This window comes from Camelus dromedarius, chromosome 14 (genome assembly GCF_036321535.1).
Source record: "Camelus dromedarius isolate mCamDro1 chromosome 14, mCamDro1.pat, whole genome shotgun sequence".
NCBI lineage: Eukaryota > Metazoa > Chordata > Mammalia > Artiodactyla > Camelidae > Camelus > Camelus dromedarius.
In genome coordinates this window covers 6,004,195-6,019,939 of record NC_087449.1, presented here as the reverse complement: position 1 = coordinate 6,019,939, position 15,745 = coordinate 6,004,195, and the positions used below count along the sequence as shown (strand labels likewise).

At 39.2% G+C, this 15,745-nt stretch overlaps 1 protein-coding gene and 1 long non-coding RNA gene across 3 annotated transcripts in view; one reads left to right on the top strand and one right to left on the bottom strand.

Moving 5' to 3' along the window:
* CLCA4 (chloride channel accessory 4) overlaps window positions 1-2,466 on the top strand; it is a 31,627-nt gene extending 29,161 nt beyond the window's left edge. The window contains exons 12-14 of the mRNA XM_010974658.3: window positions 360-530; window positions 1,450-1,683; window positions 2,042-2,466. Coding sequence (XP_010972960.3) covers window positions 360-530; window positions 1,450-1,683; window positions 2,042-2,466 — 830 coding nt within the window. The remainder of the gene's footprint in view (window positions 1-359; window positions 531-1,449; window positions 1,684-2,041) is intronic.
* Window positions 1-15,745, bottom strand: part of LOC116156944 (uncharacterized) — a 69,971-nt gene that overhangs the window by 6,870 nt on the left and 47,356 nt on the right. Inside the window, exons 2-3 of one of the 2 annotated variants that reach the window (XR_010383766.1) lie at window positions 7,060-7,280; window positions 2,276-2,449 (exon numbers count right to left, since the gene is read on the bottom strand). This is a non-coding gene — a long non-coding RNA (uncharacterized LOC116156944). The remainder of the gene's footprint in view (window positions 1-2,275; window positions 2,450-7,059; window positions 7,281-15,745) is intronic. The other variant, XR_004140904.2, reaches the window with a different exon arrangement.

Here is a 15,745-nt window from a genome sequence, read left to right as displayed (position 1 = left end):
AAGATGAAGGTATTTATCACATATACACAGCCATCGGTATGTGAGGATGTGTGAAATATCAGTACACCTGACACTGATATAATATTGTAAATCAACTCTACTTTGATTTTATAAAACTCAGTTTAGAAAAAATCATATATATTATTTTGTACATACATACATAAAATAACTCAAGGGAATGAATTCAATAAGATATTGGATGGCAGAGCATAATGGAAATATTCCCCAAGGGGTCAATCACAAAACAGGGGGCCCAATCAAGGGGATATGCTTACAAAGGCCACATGCTTGGCTTAGAAAATGCTTAAATTTCTCATTTTCTTTACAGTAGTAACTTATTCCTTCACTTCTATAACAAGGTGCTGATGTTTTCAAGGATGATGGGGTATACTCAAGATACTTTACAGCCTATTCAGAGAACGGCAGATACAGTTTAAAAGTACAGGCTCATGGAGGAGACAGTGCTGTCACACGAAACTTAAGGCATCCGCCGAACAGAGCTGCATATATACCAGGCTGGGTAGTGAATGGTGAGTAACTCGCAATATCTGAAACCCAGTGCTGGCTTGAGCAATTGTGAATTGATACAATGAAGGCTTCAAATACTTTAAAACTCAAAGGATAGCCCCATTTCTGGAATGAAGTTCTCAAGCTACAGTTTGCCTCCAAGTCAGCCTAAGCTTTGGTACAGCGTTTGGCATCTAGTAAGCGCTCAAAAAATGTCAGGCATTATTATATTAGTTCAGAGCATCTTCCCTATAGCAACAATAATATGCCACATTTTCGGCTCAGGATGAAGGAAGCAGGCTAATGTTATATACCGAAGTATAAGCTAGTGGTAGAATTTATCCTTCAGATTACATATGCTGCAAAAGATACATACAGAAGTAAACATTTATTTGGAAAGTTTTTATTGAGTCAAAAGAAAAACAATGTGCAGTGGAAGGTGATGGTAAGGATTAAACAAGCATTCTTTGTTAGCTTTCCTTTGTCTTGTCCTTCATCTTGCGACTTTTAGGGGCTTTCTGTTGGCAATTGGAAAATAACCTGAAATATTATTCCTTAGCACTCGCAGCAGGGAAGAAGTGGTTGGAAGAGAACCGTCAGCAATTTCCCTAGATTTATTCTCTGCTTGGAGATAATTTGAGAAGCAATCCCTTGATTTTTAAAGCACATATTGAATTATATGCCAATATTCCCATTCAGTGCAGCCTTAATTCCAAAGCGATCATCATCCAGTTCTACCCTACAACACCCTCCCTGGTCAGGATGCTAAAGAAAAAATTCTTCCATCAATTGCACGCTTATGACCTTGTCACCAAAATTAGTAAAATATGACTGTGTATATAGAAAAAAAGGGGAAAGATGTGGATTAGGAAATACAATTCACTGAGTTCTGAAAATACTAGTACAGATTTGCGCATTTAATACCAAGAATTTTTAATGCAGGAAACATTGAAGGGAATCCACCAAGACCTGAAACTGATGAAGACATTCAGACAAACTTGGAGAGTTTCACCAGAACAGCAACAGGAGGTGCGTTTGTGGTTTCAAATGTTCCAGCTGGTTCCTTACCTGACCTGTACCCACCAAGTCAAATCACAGACCTTGAAGCCACATCAGATGAGGATGAGATCAGGCTAACGTGGACCGCACCAGGAGATAATTTTGATGTTGGAAAAGGTAAGGACGAAATGTTATGCAATGTTGATTAAGAGAAACTTGTTCAAAAGTAAGGGTGTAAGGGTGTGTGAGAGGAAAATAATTTATAATTGATAGCTCAGCAAAGTATTAATTTTATAACCTTATGTTTTGAAACATCAAATGTGATACATTTTAATCTGCTACCACTTTTCATACAAAGAAGGTAGCATTTGGTTGAGTTTAAAAATCAGAATTCAGCTTTTATGGAAAGATAAATATTGGCTCTGGATACGAGTATAAGCTTGGCATAACTAAACAACATTTTTGAGGAAAATTAATAAAAAAAATTTAACATGGTATACTCTAGTTTCTAAACTACATGTAATTTTTTTCTTAGTTCAACAGTATATCATAAGAACAAGTGGAAGCATCCTGGATCTAAGAGACAATTTTGATGATGCTCTGCAAGTAAATACTACTGATCTGTTACCAAACGAGGCCAACTCCAAGGAAACCTTTGTATTCAAACCAGGAAACATCTCAGAAGAAAATGCAACGCACATATTCATTGCCATTCAGAGTGTGGATAAAAGCAATCTGACATCAAAAATATCCAACATTGCACAAGTACCTTTGTTTGTTCCCCAGGCAGATGAAGATCCTCTGCATCCTGATGACAGTCGCCCTAATTCCGGAGTCAGCGTTTCTACCGTGGTGCTGTCAGTAGTTGGCTCTGTGGTCGTTGTTGCTGTGGTTTTGAGCACCACCATTTGTATCTTAAGCAAGAAAAAAAATTCTAGTAGACCTAGAACAGGGTTTTAAAAAACATCAACAACAAAAGTGACAGACGTTTCTGAATTTTAAAATTTGTCATGTGTGATCATGAACTCGTAAAAAAAAATGACTTTAAGAGTTCTAGAAGGGATACTTAGATTATATATAAACATGCAGAGGTATTTGAAAAATTGTGAATCAACATTAAATTTAAATAATTGTATTTATTATTATTTAATCATAAAAGGTGATGAATAAAGATCTTTTTCCCTATTCATACCTGGCTGTGTATTATCTGACACAAAACTTCTTTATAAAAATTCAGATTTCATCAAGAAGTTGAAGTCGTCTACCAGACTAGCCAAAATACAAGTGTAAGAAAGCAAATAAACAATATATGAGAAGAATGAACTTTGTCTTGGTACTTTCGAGCATAAATTGATTTTGTTATTTTTGCCCAAAGTCTTAAGTTATATACTACTATACACAATATAAATAAAAACACATTTACTGGACCTCATTGATATGGAAGACACTATTAAGGAAGCTGGGAAGAGGAAATAAGTTGAGACCCCTGATGACTGGGAATGCGGGTTTTATTCCCGTAGTATTCCTTGGGAATTGACCTGGGCAGTAGGGCATTTGGGGACTGTGCTGTTGAGACGGAATTTCTGTCAGCACCATTGGTTCTGCTAGTGGGCTGGCACCTGCTTGGCCAGTGCTAAAGGCTGTGAATGTGCAGGTAAACATGAAGAAAACAGAAAAGATATAAGTGTAGGGCAACTGGCTTTTTATTGAGAGGGGGAAAAAGCCTTGAATTCCGTATTAGAAATAATAAATAACATACAACAGCCAGACTTTCCCTGTGTCCTTCCCACCCACCAACCACACAGCTCTGGAGGCAAAGCCTGCTAGCCTGTAGTACCCTCCCTGATGCTCTGGGGCAATAGCTGTGCTCTGGTGGAACTCGGCTGTAGGCTCTCCCCTTCCAGGGCAGGCTTTGATTTAGATCTATTTTCAGGACTACATCAAGTAGCTAATTGTGCATTAGTAAGAATCAGAAAAATAACTAAATGGTTACCATTGTTGTATTCTGAACAAGCTATAAAATGTGTAGGACTCAGTACAAAATGAAAATGAGGAGCCCCTGTTCAAAAATTAATAAGAATTTCACAACAGCAACAGCAAAGCATTACACCAGGTACAAGGATCTTCTAAGCATGGGGCTCTGTGCAAATGCACAGGTCTCATGCCCATGAAGCTCGCCCTGTCTACAGTCCAGGATAAAGTAGTGAGAGCACCTCTGGCGTAAAGCTTCTGCATGGGTTTTCCATTGTAGCCATATAGCACTCACTATTCATGGTCTAATAGTTGATCTAGTTACCAAGAAAATATAAGATTTGGAAATGAAACCTGGGCACCATCACCTCTGACAGGACATCTAGCTCCAGGAATAAATCTAAGCTTTCCCAGTAAAGAAAGAGGGAGGCCAGTGTGGGGAAGGACAGCCCCTAGTCAACCCCAGAGGTTCGAGTGACAGCAGGATTCCTGAAGAGAAAAGAGACCACATTAGCAACCATCTAACTGGCTGCTGCCCCTGGAGGTGGGCAGTTGGCAGTGTCACAAGCTAAGTATCTGCCTGCAGGGGTCTATCCAAGCTATGGGACCAAGGGTGGTGTACATTCACAACCTCAGCTATTCAGCCAGGACTGAGGAAACCACTTTCTCATGCTCCTACCCATGTTACCTGGTGTTGGCTGGTGTAACAGAGCACGTGTAAATGGCGGGACCCAAACCACAGTGCCTGATGAGCATGCACTATGACGCCAGCATAAAATGGGACTCGGAAGCGCACAGCTCAAAGTAGCTGTGAAGTGAGCCAGGACTGCTGCAGCTCTAACAGGAAAGTCTGGTAGCTAATCTCCAAAAGGATTTCTAAAGATCCACAGCTCCTATTGTTCATGGCCTTGTGTAGTTGCCTCCCATGTTAGGGTATGGGATGGCCACAGTGCCTTGCTTTAATTAATAGAAAGGAGCAGAAATGATGGACAATGCTATTTTTTGTGTTCGTGGGAACCCTGAGCTGCCATTTACAAAATTCAGCCCTGGTGATAGACAGACCACGGGAGGGGTCCCCAAAACCATACAGAGAATGAATGAGGCCTAACTATCCCTGCTTCCCAGTCACATCTCAAGGTGACTCTCTTTGCAGTCATTAGCCTCCAAGCATGATCAGCAAAGAAATCCCCTATTTAAGCCCAGTAAACCAACAGAATTACGGAGAAGACAAAATGGTGTTTGTTTTAAATCACTAAGCTTTCAAATGGTTTGGTCCATAGCACTAGATCACTGAAACAACCAGTGATGGTATTAGTCAGGCTTCCATCTGGCAGTCAGAACCGCCATAGACATTACAGAATTGAGAGTTTATTACAGGGTTAATTGGGGCAGCAAAGAACTGAAGAAAGAATCAGAGAATCAGAAAGAAAGTTACTAACAAGCCTCCCTGGAGCAATGGAGTTGGTTTTCAGTGTTGGATGTTGGAAGCTAAGAAGGCCAAGACCTGGCCTGTGACCATGAGAGGGCTGGTGCAGAAGTTGTGGGAGACTGTTGCCTCTGCATAGCTGCCACCTTTGTGAGTTCGTTGCCAAGTGTCTTGTAGCGGGTCTGGGATCACGACAAGTCAGCAGACCAGCATTTGAGAAGGAGTTGGACATGGAGTTGGGAAGGGCAAGGCTGCCAGACCATCTGCATCGGCTTCTTACTGACTCCTCTCACCCCCTCCCTTCAGTTACCGGGGCTGTCGCACTTCTGCCTTCCAAATCTAAAGCAAACGTCTCTTTCCACCAAATCTAACCTAAAACCCTACAGTTTCTGTGAAATGTATTTCTATTTTCTCCAAGTTACCTTAGCAAAGTCAATTCAAACATGGAAACATGTAATGATGACACTGTTACACAGCAAGGAATTTCCTTATGTGGCAGTAAGTGGACCCTGTCCCTAACCTGATAATAAAAATGGAAGCAAACAGGAAACTATGAACTCCGGTGACCTGGCAAAGCACTCTCCACATCGGCTGCACTGATTACAGAACTTCCACTCCTATGAGGAACTGTGCAGGCATGTGGCATTGTGTTCACTTATCCAATAAATCCGTATCTTATAAGCCTCTTACACTGTTTGTATGCTGATAAAGCCAAGCGAAAACAATATAAGAAGCAGTTTCCAAATGATATACACAGTTTCGATAGTAAATAGAAGAGGAAGAACTGCAAGGGCTTATGAATACAAATGAGAGAACTCAACTGTGTGAGATCAAGGAAAGAAAAGGAAAGAATGATTCAAGAAAGAAGGAGCAGTCAGTTGCTTTTTTATGTTTTTGTTTTTTTTAAGGGGGAAGTAGAAATTTATTGAAAAGAGTTTTGTTTATAAATGGGAGTCACATAATTAGCCTAACACACAAATGCAGCATAATTAATGCTATTAACCAAAATGTATGTTGTAAAATATCTAGGAAAATTATATAATTATAATGTGATTGAAGCCATTTAAAGTGAAGCTCTGCCCTCTTCTTTGGGCTTGGATATTTTTTCCGTTGTCACATCCATGTTTTCTAATTCAAAAAGGTAAAATATGTTAAGGCATATCAGATCTCTAGACTTCTTTTCCTCTGACAAACAGACATGTTAACTTGTTCATAAATATTCTTTGTTACCGTGATCCAGTGTCACATAAAATTCACACTAACAAAATACATATGTATCACTTTGATGAAATGTATAACTAGTCTCAACATTACATGAAAATCCCAAATATAGTTACAAAAATAGATAATAGTATGAGCATACGAATAATCCATGTTTCTATGGTTGTAATGATGCCAGTGTTTTCATAATAGTCCCTTTTTCAAAAATTATAACTTGACCCAAGGATTTTATACTAAGATTTAATGTGGTTTTTGAGCTCTCAACCAGAGAAATTTTTTTTAAAGTGATTTTCAAAGAAAGATTTGACATTTCTTAGTATGAGACAAGTACAGAAGGAGGACTGACTTCCTCATTACACCGTCACTTCAATGTCCTCATGTTACTGGAACACACTTGCATGCAAGAGAGGGCCATCTGCATCCTTGGGTCTATGTCATGGGCTGTCTTACAGGGCAAACAACTTATCCAATTATGAGACTAGTCAATCATTTTTTGATTAATGTTGAAATATGGTCAGTGAATATAGCAACACAGTTATTAGTGACCTCAATAAGAGAAATCTTGGTAAAGAAAAACTGGGGAGTGAATAAATAGAGAAATTGTGTATCCACAATTCTTTCAAGAATCTTGACTGTGAAGCAGGGCATAGACAAGGAGTAGAAATTAGGGAAAGTAATATGTGGTCAAAAGAGGTTTAATTTGTAGTATAATTATAAAATTTGCTGTAAATAGTATAGAACTATTTTTTATTGAAGTACAGTCAGTCTACAACGTTGTGTCAGTTTTTGGTGTACAGCATAATAGCAGAACTATTTTGTTTTAAATTCTCTATATACTGAACTGATAAAAAATTTTAACAATTCTTTGTAATTAGACATTGGTATGATAACAACAAAAATTAAGCCTTAGTTTTCTCATCTGTAAAAATACTCACCTAATACCCACCTCAAGAGTTGTATAAATCTCATGAGATAATGCTAGGTACTTGGCCTCATTCCTGAGTGTACTTAGGGTTCAGTTCATAGCAGCTCCCATGCTGAGAAGCTTTGTACTGTTGTACCCCAAACTGGAGGATCTTAGCACTGAGGGCCACCTGTCCATCAGTCAGGCAGGATGTTAAGCTCTTACTGTTTATCAACACTCTGTAGCTAGGCACTGTGGATAGAATGGTGAATGAAAAAATAGTCTAAGTCCTCATGGAGGTTAGAGCCTAACAGAAAGACAGACATGAAACAAATCACAAGATATAAATAATTACAAGTTATCAAGGTGGTCTTCAGTTTCATTCAGTAATTGTATATCCCATGATACGTATCAAGCCCATAAGCAAATAAAATTCTCAACTATCCACACCATTGACCTTCCATTCATATCCAGATATTTCAGGGGCATAAGTTTTTACCTTCAGTGTGACCCTTACTATTGGAACAAGATAGTATTTAGTATCCATCAGGATACCATTTCCCCCAAATCAACCATGCAGGCCCAAATCTGAGAACAAAAGATAGTACCCCAGATTCTAAGCTTAGAATATTGCAAGCCACATCTTCCTGCAGCAAGTGAGAGGTACTAGGTCAGCCAAAACTATAGTATCAACACCCACCAATTCTACCACCCTGACCACATCCCCACCCAAGAAGAGGACTAGGAGAGAGAGAAAGGGCTTGGCCTTTAGGGGAAGTGCAGTATTCTGAAAGGATGCTCCTGAGTAAAATGTAAATCTCAGGAAGCCACGTAAGTCAAGAGGTGGTAATCCTTTGACACCAACATTGCTGGACCACTGGATGGGCAGAGTTCCTGATGTTGCTGAAATGGAATAAAGGGCAGGAGAGTGAGGGTGGGAAAGGCTGAATTGCCTGCGTAACCACCTTCATACACAAAAGATTTCATGCATGTTTGATACATTAAGGAGTGTAGAGTTTCTTAGAGTGGAATTGTAGAATGTGACTGGGCTTAATCTTGAGATCTCTCATGTCAAGAGACTGTGTAGAGAAGAGAGCCTCATAGGATCCATCTGAGAACATGGTAGAGAACAACTTTTGAGCATCTACAATTCTGAGTGACATCTGAACCCATACAATAGCAGGGCAGGCTCACGAGGAAACACCAGCCCCTCTTACTCCTCAAGCGGAATACCCCTAGGAAAAGGGGGGACATACTGAGACTGAGGCCTTCTACTTCCTCTTCCCCTACTTCAAGTCAGAGGCACAAGTCTGGCTTGAGTTAGAGAAAGGGAAAGAGAAGTGTTGCAAGTAAAAGACAAATATCTTAAAATGAATAGGATTGGGTCTTAACCATCAAGCCAAAACTGTCTGAAAACTCAAAACGCACAGTACTAACGTAGCTGGGCTGTCATGTCAGCATGTCAGAGAAACTGCCACCCAGTGAGACAGGGGGGCTCAATAGAACACGGCTCTTTACAAGTACTGAAACACATTATTTTCCCATCCTTATACCCCGGAGAGCACGCATTTATGGTGCACAATTTTATGCTGACACAAATATACGGTGACAAAACAACTGATATCCAGGCTCCATTCCCTAGACACCAAACTCCTACTGTGTTTCCATTCCCTCCTTCCTGTAAAGAACACGTGTTCATCTCCCCAGCACCCATTGTCCCTTCCTCAGGCAAGGTCCAGGCATTTTTCATGCTGAATTTCTTGGCAAGTCCTTGTCTTCATTTCTAGTCAACCCTCCTACCATCACCCTCTACTTCTGGTGCCTGGTGAGGCTGCATCCCTTGGATTGGCCCCACTTCCCTCTATTTCTGGCTTCTGTTTCCATAGAATCCCAGTTCTTACCTAGGACCACCACACATACAACTCCATAAGGATTCATTCAAATCATATCGTGTATTAATGGTACCCCTGGAGTTTCACAATGCACAGCCTCTGTGTCCTCATGTGATGGAGGGCCACAGAATAAAACTGACATATGAAAAAACATGTAGTCTTTGTAGAAGATTGTAGATGTAGCAGGAAGCAGCTATGACAGCCTGTTACACATCTGTTCAAGGAACATCTGTTGCAAAATAATTATTTGAATTATTATCCCAGTGCCCTGTTTTCTTTAATAATCTATGTGATGATCTGTACAGTTCACACGTGCTACACACCATGTGTCCAGTTATCTACTGTCACATGGTACTGGAAATAAGGGAGTGGCCTTTACACAAAATTGTCATAGAGGCATATGAGAAACTGAAAAGTAGCAATTTGGTGATATGGAAGGAGAGCCATCACTCACTCCATAATTTGAATATCTAGTTGGACTGGAAAGCAGCAACAATCAAAATTCTGTGCTTCTCTCCAAACGTGAATCCATGCATGGTTTCTCAAATATGCCTGCATCCCAGATGGAACTTTCTTCCTAAAGTAAAATAAGGTGCTCCAGATTCCAGAGAGTCTAATATCAGGGCATAATGCCATCAGAGGGAAGTCCGCTATTGAATTTCCATTCCACGTGCAACCATGTGCAGCTTCTGTTCCATCACCATGAACATCTCTCTTTCTCATACACACACACACACACACACACACACACACACTTTTTAAGCCAACATGGAAAATGAGAGTAGTTTAGAGAGCTGTTTAGATACAGATTTGTCAATTTTGGTCAGGAAACAAAATAATTCTATAAAACAGACATCATTCTCTTCACCCATACCTCCTTCTGAATTTCTTATCTCTGAGAAAGAAAAATATCTCACCACATATTCATTCAAATGAGAGACCAGGAGACCATTCAATAACATCTCTTTTGTCGCTCCCCACCTCATTTTCAGTGATGCTGCCTCAGTTCAGCATCCATCATCATCTCCTGGATACAGATGGTCTCTACCTTGTCTCTCTGTCTTCATTCTCTGCTATCCAACTATCACATTGCCCCCAATGTTACGAGCAAAACCAAAATAGCTCCCAAACTATTTTCAAAATAAAGTCTAATAAACAAAATAAAGTCTAAATGCCATGAAGGTGTAACTATGACTGTTTATACGTGACTTTTCCCAGGCACCAAGCACAAAGGGACCAAAATATTTGTCAAATGATAAGTGTTAGGTCCACCACCATCTGGCCCTTTCCTCCACTTCCCTACCTCTTATTGTACCATCCTCTGGTCTCTTTAATCAAAGACTTTCAATTTTACATCTCTTGATCTTTCTCAGGAACACTGTACTCCCCTCATTCTTCTTCATTTCTCATCTTACCATCTTCAGATGTCTGCCTTCTGAACACATGCCCCTCTTTTAAAATCCCACTCCTACTGCCTTTCCTGGCTGCTTCCCCCACTCTCAGGCAGAGTAGAGCACTCTTTCTTTTGTGTCCTACTCTCGATTCTTCCTATAGAATTTTAAATCTCAAGTGCATTTACTTGCTTTTACATTTGACATAAGCCTCCTTAGCCCTTATCAACTATGCAGGGAGCTCTTCGGATAACATGACTGCATCCTGCGAAGAGAGAATAAAAGAGGAGAGGGGGAAGGATGAAGTACTGAATATATGAACACACATACACATACAATAATTTCCCCATTCTTTTTCCTTGCCCTCTTACAACCAGTTAGTCACCAAGTCCTGTCAATACTGAATATCTCAAAAAGCTCTCTACCTGTTTTTATCCTTAGTTCATGCCCCCAGCATCTCTCACCTGGATTCCTACATAACCCTTTGCAAACAGAGCCACTATGCACCACTGTGTCAGCTGTACCCTGCCTGAAAGCACCCAGCCTTGTCAGGGGCAAGGAGACTGGGGATGGAATACAGTCCAAACTCAGCTCCTAAGTCTGAGGTTGAGCGGGGGCACTATTTGATCATTTGTCTGCCCAAAGGGGACACATTTTCTAATTCACAAGTTGTTTTTCTAATTCCTACCACATATGTGCTAGCAATGCAGCTTTGTTTCAACCATTCTTCATCCTGTAGTCAGAGTCTTTCTAAAGTACAAATCTTATCCTTCTACTCTCCTTTTCAAAATCTTCTAATGACTCTCCTTTGCACTCAGTGTGAAGTTCAAGCCCATGATATGACTGATAACGTCTTTCATGTTCCACCTCTTCTGCTTCGGTGTTGCGTCTCCAGTCACAGTTCTCACACTTTCTGACATTGTGTTTACTGGGTTCCATCCACCCTTTCCCTATCCCCAGGCTGTGAGATGATTTTCCGTCTCTTGGAACAACCGTCTCCATCACCCATCCATTTCTACGTCTGCAGTCACATGGATGACTCATGCTCATCCTTTGAGTCTTAGACGAGGTGTCAGTCCCCTGGGAAGAACTCTCTAACTTCTTCAGTCCCCCTTTGATTGGGTTAAGTTCCTCTCCCCTCACCTCATTCTTACCCCTTGGATAACACTTAACCTTCTATGTTTTAATTGACAATTTATTTGTCTTTGTTTCCTTCCAGATGGTGAGCTTCTTGAGGGCAGGAGACAATCTCTTATTATCACTGTACCCTCTATGCCTATCACTACTCTCAGTAAAACCTTGTTAAAGGAAAGCAGGGAAACTGTCTCTCCAGAGTTTCAGTTGTAAAGAATCAATCCCAGTGCTGACAAAAGGACCACAAAAGGAACCAGTAACAACCTTACTCTACGGGTTTACACTATAGGGAGACAGTGTTACGCCTTTAGACAGGAATGCTAAGTCACCCCACCCAACAAAAGCATCTTGAACTATATCCTCATTGCTACTGGAATGACAAACCTTTAGCCTAACATTTCCTCTTAAGTAATCTCCCAACTAGCCTTCAGCCTCTATTTAGGGTGATTCAAAATTTTTATACAAATATAGTTCTGCCTAATATATTCCTCCAATACCAATTGCTTCTATGCCCAGGATTTTACTTTAATCCTTCAAATTAGTTTCAAATATCTTAAGGTCAGATTCATTCAAAAGTAGCTAAAAACTTACTTCACACTTGAGAAAGGCAGTCCCTCTTCACTCTCCTACATCAGCTGGCCACTCTTCCCACACTCCTGCGTGAACAGCAACACTGGTCTGCCCAGGTGCCTGAGCTCAAATGCAGAAGTCATCTTTTCTTTGAAACGCTGTCCTTTCTATCTGATTTTTCATGGCTGACTCTCTTTGTACATCTCTGTTTAAAGATCTCCTCATCTCTGTCAGCCCAGTTCTAAGCAGCAACTCAGTCAACATCACATCCTTCATTTTAAAATTCTCTACAAGAAAACATAGGCAAAACATTATCTAACATAAATCTCAGCAATGTTCTCCTAGGTCAGTCTACTCAGGCAATGAAAATAAAAGCAAAAATAAACAAATGGGACCTAATTAAACTTGTAAGCTTTTGCACAGCAAAGGAAACCATAAGCAAAACAAAAAGACAACCTACAGAATGGGAGAAAATATTTGCAAAAGAGGAGACCGACAAGGGCTTAATTTCCAGAATATATAAACAGTTCATACAACTTAATAAGAGAAGAACAAACAACCCAATACAAAAAAGGGCAGAAAACCTAAACAAGCAATTGTCCAATGAAGACATACAAATGGCCAATAGGCACATGGAAAAAATTCTCAAAATGGCTAATTATCAGAGAAATGCAAATCAAAACTACAGTGAAGTAACACCTCACACCAGTCAGAATGGCCATCATTCAGAAGTCCACAAACAATAACTGCCAGAGAGGGTGTGGAGAAAAGGCAACCGTCCTACACTGCTGGTGGGAATGTAGTTTGGTGTAGCCATTGTGGAAAATGTATGGAGATTCCTCAAAAGACTAAACATAGACTTCACATATGATCCAGCCATCCCACTCCTGGGCATGTAACTGGAGGGAGACTTAATTGAAAAAGATACATGCACCCAATACAAGCAGCACTATTTACAATAGCAAAGACATGGAAACAACCCAAATGTCCATGGCTCTGGCTCTAACTCCTCCATTTCCAGCCCTGCCTCCCGCCAAGGTTATAGCCACCAGCATACCCTGAGGAAAGACGTAATTTCTGTTCACATCAAATCCAGCTCTCCCACCAAAAGCACTGGACACAGACTCTATAGGGATGCCCTCACAGAAGAACACCCCTTCCAGACTGCAATAGGTAACTATTTCACCTAAATTTATAGAGATGTAAAAAGTTAGCAAAATGAAAGACAGAGGAACTGATCTCATTTGAAAGAGCAGAAGAAAACTCCTGAAAAAATTAAAATGAAACAGAAACAAACAATGTACCAGATGAAGAATTCGAAGCATTGCTAATAAAAATACTAACCGAATTATGGAAAACAATAGATGAACACAGTCCGAATTTTAACAAGAAACTAAAAAGTAAGTAAAAGAACCAGTCAGAACTGAAGAACAACAACTGAAATGAAAAGCACACTGGAAGGAATGAGCAGCAGACTAAGCGACATAGGAGAAGGCACAAGTGGTCTGGAGGACAGAATAACGGAGGTCACCCGATTAGAACAGCAAAAAGAAAAAAAGATTTAAATGAAACAGTTTAAGGGAATCTCTAAGACAACAGCAAGCACGCCAGTATTTATATTATAGGGGTCTGAGAAGAAGAGAGAGAAAGGGGTCAAATATGTATTTGATGAAATGATGGCTGAAAACTTCAATAGCTGAAGAAAGACTGTTTGACAAGATTCCACATCTATTCATGATAAAAACTCTCATCAAAGTTGTTGAAGGAATATATCTCAATACAACATAGGCCATTTATGATAAGCCCATGGCTAACGTCATACTCATGGTGAAACACAGAAAGCCTTTCCTCTGAATCCAAGAACAAGACAAGGGTGCCTACTCTAACCACTTCTATTTAACATAGTATGGGAGGTCCTAGCCACAATAATCAGAAAAGAAAAGAAATAAAAAGCATCCAAATTGGAAGGGAAGAAGTAAAACTGGAACTATTTGCAGGTGACATGATACTATGTATAGAACACCCTAAAGTCCCCACCAAGAAACTATTAGAACTGATAAATAAATTCAGTGAAGTTGAAGGATACAAAATTAATATGTAGAAGTCTGTTGCTTTTCTATACACTAATAACAGACTATCAGGAAGAGAAAGCAAGAGTACAAGCCCTTTAAAAATCACATCAAAAAGAATAAGATACTTAAGAATAAACTTAACCAAGGAGGTGGCCTATACTCTGAAAACTATAAAACACTGATAAAGGAAAGAAATTGAAGATGATACAAAGAAATGAGAAGATATCCTGTGTTCTTGGATTGGAAAAATTAATATTGTTAAAATGTAATACTACCCAAAGCAATCTACAGATTTAATCTACAGATAGCATTCACTATCAAAATACCCAGGACACTTTTCACAGAACTAGAAAAAATAATCCTAAAATTTATATGGAGCCACAAAAGACCTAGAATTTCTAAAGCAATCCTGGGGAAAAAGAACAAACGTGGAGGCATAACCCTTCCATACTTCAGACAATACTACAATGCCATAGTAATCAAAGCAGTATGGTATTGGTACAAAAAACAGACAGAACTAGTCCTTAAGCCATTTTGGTTCTACTTTTGTGTATGGTGTAAGGGAGTGTCCTTACTTCATTGAGTTACATGACGCTGTTCAGCTTTGCCAACATCACTTGCTGAACAGACCATCTTTTCTCCATTGGATATTCTTGCCTTCTTTGTCATTGATTGACAATAGGTACATGGGTTTATTTTTGGGCTCTCTAGTCTGTTCCAGTGATCTATATATTTTTTGTGCCAGTACCATGCTGTCTTGATTAGTGTAGTTTTGTAGAATAGTCTGAAGTCAGGAAGCATGATACCTCTAGCTTTGTTCTTTTTCCTCCAGATTGCTATGGCAATTTGGGGTCTTTCATGATTCCCATGTTATTTTATTTACAATTGCCAAGATATAGAAGCAACTCAAGTGTCCATCAACAGGTGAATAGATAAAGAAAATATGATATATGTACATACAATGGAATACTACTCAGCCATAAAAAAGAATAAAATTTTGCCATTTGTAACAACTTGAATGGACTTGGAGGGTATTATTAGCATAGGGTATTAGTGAGGTAAGTCAGACAGAGAAAGACAAGTGCTATATAATTTTATTTATATGTGTAATATAAAAATAAAACAAATTCATGAATATAACAAAAAAGAAACAGATTCACAAATACAGAGAATAAACCAGTGGTTACCAGTGGAGATAGAGGAGTAGGGAAAGCAAGATAGGGGTAGGGGATTAAGAGGTACAAACTACTATATATAAAATAAATACACTACAAAGATATCTTGTACAATATAGGGAATATAGCCAAATTTTATCATAACTATAAATGTAATATAATATATAAAAATTGTGAATCAGTATATTGTATACCTGAAACTTATATAATATTGTACACCAGCTATACCTCAATTTAGAAAAAAAAAAGAATCATGTAAGTGTTAAATGACCGAGAAAAGGGTCAGGTTTAGATTCATCTGACTCCTAAGACAGCTCACAACACTATGTGTACAAGTATTCCAAGCTAAGAAACATTGGCAAATTTGTGTTCAATTCCAAAAAACAACTCTAATTGAAGTATATTAAGTTTTCAAGTTATACAAAGGCTTAAAGTATTCAATGCTATTTGAAAACTGATATATTCAAACAGTTATCATGGTAG